The following is a 12982-nucleotide window of genomic DNA, read 5'->3' as shown; positions in this document are numbered from 1 at the left end:
GGATACTGTCAAAAACCACAGTGAAGGATACATTTATTCATAAAGGGCGAACACGAAATTATTGCGACACATTCAACAGGGCATAACTTTTTTACCATTGGGTAGAAATCAACCAAATTTTGCACACTTTCTCATTGATGTGTATTGTGTACATGCTGTCAAACTCGAAGTCGTGTTTTTCGATTCAACGAAAATGGAGGTGAACCAACGCGAGTTGAGAGAACAAATTCTTTCCAAACACCTGGAATTTCCTGACCTGTCGCACCGGCAGTTGGGAAAAATGTTGAACATTCACCATTCAACCGTCTCCAGAGTGTTGAAGCGGTTCCAGGAGCGGTTGACGTTGGACCACGGCAAAGGAGCTGGAAGAAAACCGGGACCGGAGAACAAAAAGACGGAGGGAAAGGTGAAGCGGATGATTAAAGCAAATCCCAACGTCTCAAGCCGTGATTTGGCTAAAAAGATCGGCATGTCGCAGAGCTACGTCCAGAATGCAAAGAAGAGAGCTGGACTACATACATACAAGGTACAGAACTTCCCAAACCGCGATGAGCGGCAACAATCGACGGCTAAAACTCGGGCACGGAAGCTCTACGAGAAGATGCTGACAAAATATGGCTGCTGTGTGATGGACGACGAAACGTATATAAAAGCCGATTTTAAGCAAATTCCGGGGTTGGAGTTTTTCACCGGCAAGAGCAAGTTCGATGTGGACGACAAATTTAAGAAGAAGAAAATGTCGAAGTTCGCCTCCAAATATCTCATTTGGCAGGCCATCTGCTCTTGCGGACTGAGGAGTGAGCCTTTCGTGACAAAGGGTACAGTAAATGGCGAGATCTACAAATCTCAGTGCCTCGAGAAGCGCCTTTCGCCGTTCTTGCAGCAGCACGACGAAGCTCCGCTATTTTGGCCAGATTTGGCATCATGCCACTATTCTAAAAGTGTCCTGGAGTGGTATGAGGCCAATTCTGTCCATTTTGTTCCAAAGGACATGAATCCGCCAAACTGTCCGGAGCTGCGCCCGGTGGAGCAGTAATGAAGCGGGAACTTCGGAAGAGCAAGAAGACAGTCAAAGACGAGAAGGACATGTTAAGAAAATGGAAAAAAAACTGAGAAACTGGTACCGGATGACACTGTAAAGACTTTGATGGAGGGCATCAAGCGAAAATTCGTTCAATTTTACACTCAAGGCTCCATCGATTAACTTTTCTTTTTATTTTTGAAGTAAATATATGTATAAAACTACCCTAAAATTTTGGTTTGATTCTAAACATTATAAATTTAAGAAAATTGGCATGACATTTTCGGTGTTGCAATAATTTCGTGTTCGCCCTTTACAAACAGGCTGCCATTACCGAGCATAGAAAGCTGGATACTTATAAATCGCTCCATTTTTTTTTCTATAAAACTGCATTATTCCGTAAGTGGTCCGCTAAAGGAAGGGGTCCATTAAAGGCAAATTTACCCGATATATTTTTTTTGTAGTGGTCAGGTTCAGCCAAAAGCATTCGAAGATTATCTCATATGTCGTTAAATCCACCCCAGCTGGTAACCCTATCTCAATGCAGCAGTACTCTTCCGCCTAGTATCATCCGTTCACTTTGACGATGCCAACGGCGAACAAGTGGGCTTTGTCCATTTGCTAAAGTTCCTACATACATTGAGGTGCCATCGAATTCACCATGCCGGCGGTATCCACTCGACAGATAGAACTTGAAGCATGTGTTTCTGTTTTATTTACTCGCTGTATATCTGTATCGCTCATTCATCGCATTCATACCTGCTGTACACCTTCCCTATTTGTAATTTTTTTTGTGGTCTAATTTTTTGCAATTACTGTTTGCGAATTGTTAGTTTGGGCAAATATTTTCCTAGACCGAAAATTCCGCATCTTCGAACCCCTCGATTGCTATCGAATTCCATCAATCGGGATGACGTCGCCGTTGTCGGGTCGCTTGCGATATCAGCTGCTCCGCGGTTGCCGTGAATTGCCCGGCAATCAAGCGTATTTCGCGCTATCTCTCTGGACAATCCGTCGTTGATGACTTTGATGACGGTGATGACTGATGATGACGGCGATGACGGTAAGGTTGTCGCTCGTTACGAGTTGTTCACCAAAGAACTTAGATTGAATCAACCGACCGGCTCTGGTTGAATTGCTTGCTTCCCACAGTCGGTTAGTCAGTCCTGGCTGGATCGCAGGTCTCGGTAGTGTAGAGGGAAAGTGTGCTCGGCGTGTCCTCTCGAAAGGTGACGACACACTGCCTTCGCTCTTTGCTATTGTTGTGCCGCGTCTTCAAGTGGAATAGTTCTGGACCGTCTCTTCGTGTTCGCTTGTGTAAGAAAGTTATCCGACGTCGGGGTTAGGTCTCCTCGGGAGGTCAGGGATTCATGTTGGGTGAAAATGAGAGTGAAACTGTGGGTGGACGGGTGAAAAGTGAATGTGTGAAGAATAGTGCGAAGAAGAGAATGTTTACAAACAACGTGCGCTTTGGTAGTTTTGGTTCGTTCGATCGGGCAAAGAGGAATGAGGAAGTGGTTTGGAACGCGTACCGTCGAGGAACAGACGTCTTGCGGCTTTTGATTGCGGTCTTCAATTAGTGCGCGATTTGTTGATTATATTAATGTGGTGAACCGAATGATCTCGAGAACATTTATTTTTTACACCAAACGATGCCTAAAAAAAGTGAACATAGATCTTCGAAACGTCGTTAAAAATTACTAAGAAACGTTGTTTACGCTCGGCGAAAAAAAAGACACAATCGAAGACATGGTTTAACAAAACGGACGGCTTGAAGAGCCAAAAATATTCTCGGAAACAATCTTATCTCACCTTCGAACTCGGTTCAGATTGACAATCAATTAGCTTGTAGCTAAAATTGGTGATAATGAAATTGGCGATCTTCGCTCGTGTTGATGCATTACAATAAACACATTCGTGGTGACAGTGGTTATCACCTCAAGTCACCATGTCGTCACAAACGTGCTCATGTGATTATTGCTTCTGTCAACGATGATTGTTTTGCTATTTCGGTTTTTGGTGCATTTGACTGACTTGATCTGAGAACCTTCGGACGGGGAAAACTTCTTTTGAATAGGATTTTGAATGAGTTGTTTTATTTACCGAGTATTTGAAGTAACTGGACAAATACCGGCTGCTGTCTGGTACACTTTTGCAATGTTATTGACTGTATAGTCAGCCAATTGTATTCGTGTTAGCAATCGACTGCAATGGTCATGTGGATAATATATCAATTTTAATTGATACCAATCGATGGACGTTTATTTGCTATCCTATTGGCTGATTGGCCACACTTGATTGATTCTGTCATTCATTACACGTGAGGTACGCGACCGATAAAAATTTGTTAAACAACGTCAAACCTCACTGCATCCTCGAAATGTTTTCATACTCGTTATCTTAGTAGAATGTTTTACACTCGACACTGGTGTCGGTATTGTTGACGTTACTATGCGTTAGGGCAAATAGTAGCTAGCCATGCACTTCAAAGATGATTTGATATATACTTACAGTTATGCACATGTGTTGTTTGGAACGAGGATGACGCGCTTGGCATAGATGACCCACAGCGACTCACAAAAAGCTACTGAATCCGATCAGTAGCGGTGTGGCTTCTTTCTCCTTCTTCGGCGAATGGACGCTCATATGGGCTGTAGCTCGCTGCTTGCGGGCAGTGTGTACTGGAGAATAATGTTCAACGCCACGCACCGAAAGCACTGCTGCAGCTGCTGCTGATGACGACCGACCGATTGAATAAGCACCGTTCGGTGAGACCGAATTCGATTTTGAAATCTGTGTTAGGGAAAGGGGTTTTTGCATGCAATCGGTGATCATTTTGATCAGCATTACACCAGTTGAACATTTCTGCTATTTTCATTAGTGACCTATTGAAAATTGATAAAGTATTCGTTTTAGCAGATTCGTAGAAAATTTCCAAACAATTGGCTTGTTTCAAATTAAAATCCATTCGCTATTGACAGAGTTATAAGTAGTCAAAATCTGACCACTTTTCGTAACTTGGTCGATTTTGGTTTTTTGGCACCCCCAGTATATTGCCAAAAGACGTAATCCTTGAATGTTTTGGATATTTTTCCATTAACACATATATATTTTTTTAAATCATAACTTGTATGTTCATAATTTGTTCGTCTTGACCTTACCCTGTAGTATTTTATAGCTCTTGAGTGTTGTTCAAGTTCTTGTTTCTTGCTTTCATATTCTTCAGTAGCTGAATAGCAAAAAAAAACAAATTTTGAGTCTGTTGTTCTTCGTTTCGCTTCTGAGCTCAATCGTATTTGAATTTTTTTTATTGGATGTTGTCCCCTAAAACATATATAAAAAAAATTTAATAAAAATTAAAAAAAAATCAGTTCTTTGTTTGAAATCAAAAAAATATGCGAAATTGTTTAGAGTGGATATTTTTTTTTTCAAATAGTCCCAGCCATTACCTACAGTATTGCCAAAGACACCAATCCGATAAGATAAAAAGTTGTCGAGTAGCAGTGTTCTGAAGATAAGCTTAGCATTTTTCTATTGGCGCTTTTCAAAAATAAGGCTGGATTTAAAATGAAAGTCTAAAGATACAAAATGGCATTTTTGATGATAAGGAACGTTTCTGCAAATTTTCAGCCAAATCAAACAATACAAAAATAAATCGATTTGCGAATTGGTATGGAACGGCTCAGAAGTTAAAGGAACTTTTTTTACTTTCAGTGAACTTCATGAAAGTTCTGTGTGCTCTTTTTTTTTCGCTTCACTGGTACTTCTTTGAAATTTAATGGACTTGGGAAAGGTCTGGGAATTCCGTAGATGTTTAGTTAAATTCGTAAAGTTTCAGGAAACTTGATAGGAATCAACGAAGTTCTTAAAAGTTATTGGATCTTTAAAGAATCACATATCAGTCCCATATGGATTTTCGTCCTTTTTGAGATAACAACGCTATCCACTATCAATTAGCAAATACTTTCATATTATGTGATAAAACTACGGAATCAACAATGTGAAAATAACATCAAGTCAGTTTGTCCCATCACGAAAAATAATCACACATCAGTCCCATCCTGAAACTCAATCGTCCACAGTTCAAGTTAAAGTTCTGCTTTTCGAAATGCCATATTTTTCACTGTGTAACAAAACATGCAAGCTTCATTGCAACTGGTTTTAACTTGAAAAAAAATATCCATAAATTTACTATGATTTTCCAAATATTGACATGGGAGTTGCAGTTCGTAACTTCGACGACCTTTTTCTCAATGCCTTATGGGACTGATATGCGATTATAGGCAGTGTAGCAAACTTCATAGTAGTTCAACGAGTTTTGAAGAAGTTTAGCGAACTACGTTGCAATCCGAGAAACTTCATTGAAGTGCAGGGAATTTTGTTAAAGAAGTTCGGTAAACTTTGTTGACGCTCAGAAAATTGGTTTGAAGTTCTGCAAACTTTTAGGTCTTCAGGGATCTTTGTAGCAACGTCGTAGTATTTTTTTTTCCAAGAACGTAGTACAAAATCGTTAAATGCGCTTCCTGATTTTTTTGGAAACATCGTTTAATTCCAAGAAACTGACCGGAAGTTCGGAGAGGTTCATAAATGTTTTGGGATCTTGATAGAATTAAAACTTATTGTCCTTGAAACAAGCTCAGAGAACTTCGAAGAAGTTGAGAATTTTTTCCATAAGTTAAGGGTTTTTTTTGTAGATGTTAAGCAAATATTGTGTGGGTTATAGGAAAATCGTAAAAGTTCAGTTGGTAGACATTCAGTGAACTTCCTAGAAGATTAGGAAAATTTATGTAAGCTAGGGAAGAATCGTAGAAGTTCTGGGAATTTCTTAGAAGTTCACAGCATTTTCCATAAGTTTTGAAAACTCCTCACAAGTTCAGAGATCTTCATAAGGACACTGAAAATTTTCTGTGAACTCAATAAACATTGGGCAATTCCTCATGGAGTTTTGGAAAATTTCTCATGGAATTTTGGGAAATTCCTCATGGAATTTTGGGAATTTCCTCATGGAATTTTGGGAAATTCCTCATGGAATTTTGGGAAATTCGTCATGGAATTTTGGGAATATCTGTTCAGAATTTTGAGAATTTTCTCATGGAATTTTGGGAAATTCCTCATGGATTTTTGGGAAATTCTTCATTGAGTTTTGGGAATTTCCTCATGGAATTTTGGAAAATTCCTCATGGAATTTTGGGAAATTCCTTCTGAAATTTTGGGAAATTCCTCATGGTATTTTGGGAAATTCATATGGAATCTTGGGAAATTCATCATGGAATTTTAGGAAATTCATCATGAAATTTTGGGAAATTCATCATGGAATTTTGGGAATATCCGTTCAGAATTTTGAGAATTTCCTCATGGAATGTTAGGAAATTCCTCATGGAATTTTGGGAAATTCCTCATGGATTTTTGGGAAATTCTTCCTTGAATTTTGGGAAATTCCTCGTGGAATTTGGGAAATTTTTCAAGGAATTTTGGGAAATTCCTCAAGGAATTTTGGGAAATTCCTCATGGAATTTTGGAAAATTCCTCCTGGAATTAGGGGAAATTTCTCGTGGAATTTTGGGAAATTCCTCGTGGAATTTTGGGAAATTCCTCATGGAATTCTGGGAAATTCCTCATGGCATTTTGAAAATTTCCTCATGGAATGTTGGGAAATTCTTCAATGAATTATAGGAAATTTTTTATGGAATTTTGGGAAATTCCTCATGGAATTTCGGAAAATTCCTCCTGGAATTAGGGGAAATTCCTCGTGGAATTTTGGGAAATTCCTCGTGGAATTTTGGGAAATTCCTCATGGAATTCTGGGAAATTCCTCATGGCATTTTGAAAATTTCCTCATGGAATGTTGGGAAATTCTTCAATGAATTATAGGAAATTTTTTATGGAATTTTGGGAAATTCCTCATGGAATTCTGGGAAACTTCTCATGGAATTATGGGAAATTCCTTATGGAATTTAGGGTAAATTTCTCATGTAATTTTGAAAAATTCTTCATGGAAGTTTGGGAAATTCCTCATGGAATTATGGGAAATTTTTTATTGAATTTTGGGAAATTCGTCATGGCGTTTTAAGAAATTCTTCATGGAATTTTGGAAACTTCCTCATTGAATTCTGGGAAACTCCTCATGGAATTATGGAAAATTCTTCATGGAGTTTTGGGAAATTCTTCATGCAATTTTGGGAATTTCCTCATGGCATTTTGGGAAGTTCCTCATGGACTTTCATGAAATTCCTCATGAAACTTCGGGAAATTCCTCATGGCATTTCGGAAAATTCCTCATGGCATTTCGGAAAATTCCTCATGGAATTTCGGAAAATTCCTCTTGAAAACTGGGGAAATTCCCCGTAGAATTTTGGGAAATTTCTCATGGAACTCTGGGAAATTCCTCACGGTATTTTGGGAAATTCCTCATGGAATTATGGGAAAAATTTTATGGAATTTTGGGAAATTCTTCATGGCATTTTGAGAAATTCCTCATCGAATTTTGGAAACTTCCTCATGGAATTCTGGGATACTCCTCATGGAATTATGGGAAATTCCTTATGGAATTTAGGGAAATTTCTCATGGAATTTGGGGAAATTATCCGTGGAATTTTGGGAAATTCCTCATGGAATTCTGGGAAATTCCTCATGGAATTTGAAGAAATTCTTCATAGAATTTCCGAAAAATTCTCATGGAATTTTGGGAAATTCAACATGGCATTTTGAGAAATTCCTCATGGAATTTTTTGAAACTTCCTCATGGAATTCTGGGAAATTCCTTATGGAATTTAGCGAAATGTCTATTGGAATTTTGGGAAATTCCTCATATAATTCTTGATAATTCTTCATGAAATTGTAAAAAAATCCTCATGGAATTCTGAGAATTCGTCACGGAATTCCGAGAATTCGTCACGGAATTCCAAGAATTCTTCACGGAATTCCGAGAATTCGTCACGGAATTCCGAGAATTCCTCATGGAATTTCGAGAATTCCTCATGGAATTCCGAGAATTCCTCATGGAATTCCGAGAATTCCTCATGGAATTCCGAGAATTCCTCATGGAATGCCGAGAATTCCTCATGGAATTCCAAGAATTCCTCATGGAATTCCAAGAATTCCTCATGGAATTCCGAGAATTCCTCATGGAATTCCGAGAATTCCTCATGGAATTCCGAGAATTCCTCATGGAATTCCGAGAATTCCTCATGGAATTCCGAGAATTCCTCATGGAATTCCGAGAATTCCTCATGGAATTCCGAGAATTCCTCATGGAATTCCAAGAATTCCTCATGGAATTCCGAGAATTCCTCATGGAATTCCGAGAATTCCTCATGGAATTCCAAGAATTCCTCATGGAATTCCGAGAATTCCTCATGGAATTCCGAGAATTCCTCATGGAATTCCGAGAATTCCTCATGGAATTCCGAGAATTCCTCATGGAATTCCGAGAATTCCTCATGGAATTCCGAGAATTCCTCATGGAATTCCGAGAATTCCTCATGGAATTCCGAGAATTCCTCATGGAATTCCGAGAATTCCTCATGGAATTCTGAGAATTCCTCATGGCATTCCGAGAATTCCTCATGGAATTCCGAGAATTCTTCATGGAATTCCGAGAATTCCTCATGGAATTCCGAGAATTCCTCAAGGAATTCCGAGAATTCCTCAAGGAATTCCGAGAATTCCTCAAGGAATTCCGAGAATTCCTCAAGGAATTCCGAGAATTCCTCAAGGAATTCCGAGAATTCCTCATGGAATTCCGAGAATTCCTCATGGAATTCCGAGAATTCCTCATGGAATTCCGAGAATTCCTCATGGAATTCCGAGAATTCCTCATGGAATTCCGAGAATTCCTCATGGAGTTCCGAGAATTCCTCATGGAATTCCGAGAATTCCTCATGGAATTCCGAGAATTCCTCATGGAATTCCGAGAATTTCTCATGGAATTCCGAGAATTCCTCATGGAATTCCGAGAATTCCTCATGGAATTCCGAGAATTCCTCATGGAATTCCGAGAATTCCTCATGGAATTCCGAGAATTCCTCATGGAATTCCGAGAATTCCTCATGGAATTCCGAGAATTCCTCATGGAATTCCGAGAATTCCTCATGGAATTCCGAGAATTCCTCATGGAATTCCGAGAATTCCTCATGGAATTCCGAGAATTCCTCATGGAATTCCGAGAATTCCTCATGGAATTCCGAGAATTCCTCATGGAATTCCGAGAATTCCTCATGGAATTCCGAGAATTCCTCATGGAATTCCGAGAATTCCTCATGGAATTCCGAGAATTCCTCATGGAATTCCGAGAATTCCTCATGGAATTCCGAGAATTCCTCATGGAATTCCGAGAATTCCTCATGGAATTCCGAGAATTCCTCATGGAATTCCGAGAATTCCTCATGGAATTCCGAGAATTCCTCATGGAATTCCGAGAATTCCTCATGGAATTCCGAGAATTCCTCATGGAATTCCGAGAATTCCTCATGGAATTCCGAGAATTCCTCATGGAATTCCGAGAATTCCTCATGGAATTCCGAGAATTCCTCATGGAATTCCGAGAATTCCTCATGGAATTCCGAGAATTCCTCATGGAATTCCGAGAATTCCTCATGGAATTCCGAGAATTCCTCATGGAATTCCGAGAATTCCTCATGGAATTCCGAGAATTCCTCATGGAATTCCGAGAATTCCTCATGGAATTCTGAGAGTTCCTCATGGAATTCCGAGAATTCCTCATGGAATTCCGAGAATTCCTCATGGAATTCCGAGAATTACTCATGGTATTCCGAGAATTCCTTATGGAATTCCATGAATTATTAATTGAATTCCGTGACTTCCGAGAATTCCTCATGGAATTTCAGGAATTGCTTCGATTTGTGGAAAGCTATCAAATACTTTACAATATGGGTGTTTTCGGGGCAAGAGCAACGAGTATAGAGACTTTTAATCGATGTCCGCCGCCATTTTTTAATCCAAGATGTTGGCAATCGATTTTTTAAAGACTGTCAAACAACCATCATGTGGTGTTTTTTTCGAAACTGGGTGGACGTACAAACGTCCGGAAATAGATAGGGTCAACTACCCCATTTGCGCCCTATTAAGCACAACCCGCTCTTAGTCTTTCTTAATCTAGCGCAGGTTAGCACCAAACGGAATGTTATTATTACTGATGGCTTCCAAATTTATTTACCATTCCGTATGTACCGTAAGATTTGATAAAGAGAATCCAATCGTTGAGATATTGTCAAAAGTCTAACACTGTTTCTTGACGCCAAACTCGGCCTATGGATTATAAACTCGGCCTAACGCATTGAAACGCCAATGAATTCACTTCGACCTGTCGGATGAAGATAAAAATTGATTCAGTCGGAGCGCTTCTTTTGTTTTTGGGAATAATGGGTGCAAACTTTCATACATCGCGTTCTCATTGACTTCGTTCGGTAGCTTATTAACTAAAGTATCATACCAAACTCATAATTGACTTAACTCTTAACTCTGAAATCATGGATTTATTTGAAGTTTTCTGCTCGATAGGCCCAAAATGGGCGATTAGGCCGAAGTAGTTCACTACCCTACCTGTCGCCATTTTGGAATTCAAGAACGCGTCTTCCAGTTAGTGAAAATTTTCCGGGAATTCCGGGAATTCCTTATGGAATTTCAAGAATTACTTATAGAATTGTGAGAATTTATCATTATTCTTCTGGAAACCTGGGAATTTTTTGTGGAATTTTGAATAATATTCAAGGAATACTGGGAATTTCAAGAATTTCTAAGAATTCCTCAATAACTCTTAATAAGGCGTCTCCCTTAGCTCAGTCGGTAAAGGCGCAGCTACAAAGCAAGACCATGCTGGAGGTGGCTGGGTTCGATTCCCGGTCCGGTCTAGGAATTTTTCGGGTTGGAAAATTTCTCTGGGAATTCGGAGAATTTCGAAGGTTTCTTAGAATTCCTCATTAACTCTGGAAATCTCAATACAACTGCCCTTGATTAATTTTAGAATTTAAATGTGTCTGAAAAAATTATTCCCAGTGCAAGTGGGATGACATCAACGAACAAAGGACTCTTGTCTTTGTTAAAGGAACACGATTTCCCTTCACTAGTTTCAATATGAGTTTACTTAGAATGACTCAACATCAGATATCAATATATACACATAAGTCACCCAAGCACAGTAACATATTCGTCGCACGCGGTGACTCATTCTGATCACATGATCAGGAGGAAGACTTCGGTCCCGTTGCCACACATGACCGCACTATAAAAATGATCTATTTTTTCCGTATGTTAATTGCCTTCCCTCTAATATATTCATCAAGTCTCGTTTTTCCTTCGATACACGTTTCGTGCAGACCGTTGCGAAATACTTTGTTTACGAAACGGCAGATATTCCAGACACAAACAATCTCCAACGTCAATCCAATGATGACAACCCGACGGCCGACGTCTAGGAATAGGAACCTGTCAATTCCGTGTTCGATTCCCGTTCCTGCTGCCGTTCGGTAATGAATATTTACGCGTGTTGCCGCCTCTAGTGTCAACGACTTTGCGCTTGATTTACATGTGCACCGCTCGACCACCCGGCCGCCATATGCACGAGCACAACAATAATTAGCGTGTAATCAACGCCATTCTCCCGGTTTAGTACAAACAGGTGGCAAATCTCAAATCGTCCCCTCCTGAGCGGCGGCGGCGGCGGCAGTGGCAACAGCGGGAATAATTGCAATCCTGTATGCATGCAATTACTGCCACCCAGTGATTGCGGTAATCTCCCGGGAAAGGCTGTCGAACGTGTCTCGTAAAATTATGTCCTTTAATAGCTTATTGGAGAACAATAAAAATTACAGCAAAACACTACAAAGCCCTCGTCTCAACGACATTATCCGCTATCAGCTGCGGGACCAATCGATTGTAGATGGCCTCTTAGCGACATTAAAGGCTTTTGTTCTACGCTCTTGGCCCACCTGAGCACGCCGGCATTTGTTGCCTGAATCTTGGACTAGTCCAAGGCTTTGAACCGGGGAGGAAGAGTTCCTGACATCGTTTGTTTATTTATACAAATACAAACCAATCGAATCTAATTGATGATGATGATGATGATGATGATGTTGATGATAGCCCCCCGTTGAAGGAGGGGGTTTTTTGTTATCGAATATGTTAGTCGATTAGCACCACTAGCAGCGCTGTTTATCGATGTCTCTATTAGAAGAAGGGGGTGTGAAGTTGGCTGTTGAGTGCGATACTTGATCGGTGCCGCCGCCGGTTTGAGAGCAAAAACGAAGCATGGAAAAAGAGTTCAAGTTCGATTGAAATGGCCGGCTCCAAGGTGGATGACCTTTGCAAGCTAGATATCCGATGTGAAGTTGGTTGTGGGTTTGGATTAGGTGGGGGAAAATTTGAAGAAGACCCCAAGGAGTAATTTTCTGGAATAATATGTTTCGAAAGTCCTCTGGGCTTGTTGTGGAAGTATAAACTGTAGTTCTACTGAAAGTAATTTGACTTGTTTTTGGAATCTAATGAATCTTCTTTGGAAGTGTTTGTGACGTTAATCATTCCTGATTGATTTGCGATGCGAGTTTGGGAAAATTTAACGACTTGTCTTGGACGTGTGCCAGCGTTCTAAGAAAGTTCTTGGCAGTTGGTAGCCATCAAGCATTGACCAGAAAGTTCTCTCAACTTATTCTTTAAGTTATTTTGAACTGTACTGGATTTGACTCTGTACTCCTATTTGAAAGATCCGTAAATTGGCTGAATATTGTCTTAGAAGTCCTGCAGTCATACTCTAGATCAAACTTTTACTAATTGCGACCCATTTCGGAAATTTCCATAACCTCTAGCCACTAACATTAGATTCAGATAAAAGGTAAGGCCAAAATGATCTAAAACCTCCGAATGACTTTAAAACGTTATATACAGCCTTGGAATGGCATTGAAATAGGATCGAATTGCACTAAAAAAAACGCCAAATCAGTCCCGAAA

At 39.9% G+C, this 12982-nt stretch overlaps 2 protein-coding genes across 3 annotated transcripts in view; both read left to right on the top strand.

The window, feature by feature from the left end:
• LOC135717529 (bifunctional endo-1,4-beta-xylanase XylA-like) overlaps window positions 1-9211 on the top strand; it is a gene marked incomplete at its 3' end in the record, with an annotated part of 38855 nt that extends 29644 nt beyond the window's left edge. The window contains exons 2-3 of the mRNA XM_065239661.1: window positions 8033-8119; window positions 9050-9211. Coding sequence (XP_065095733.1) covers window positions 8033-8119; window positions 9050-9211 — 249 coding nt within the window. The remainder of the gene's footprint in view (window positions 1-8032; window positions 8120-9049) is intronic.
• Window positions 1-12982, top strand: part of LOC135696869 (T-box protein H15) — a 433864-nt gene that overhangs the window by 206280 nt on the left and 214602 nt on the right. The window lies entirely within an intron of this gene.

Source organism: Ochlerotatus camptorhynchus, unplaced genomic scaffold (genome assembly GCF_037179485.1).
Source record: "Ochlerotatus camptorhynchus isolate MF236.1 unplaced genomic scaffold, CSIRO-AGI_Acam_v1.1 ptg000062l, whole genome shotgun sequence".
In the NCBI taxonomy this organism is placed as follows: domain Eukaryota; kingdom Metazoa; phylum Arthropoda; class Insecta; order Diptera; family Culicidae; genus Ochlerotatus; species Ochlerotatus camptorhynchus.
This window is presented reverse-complemented; position numbering and strand designations above follow the sequence as displayed.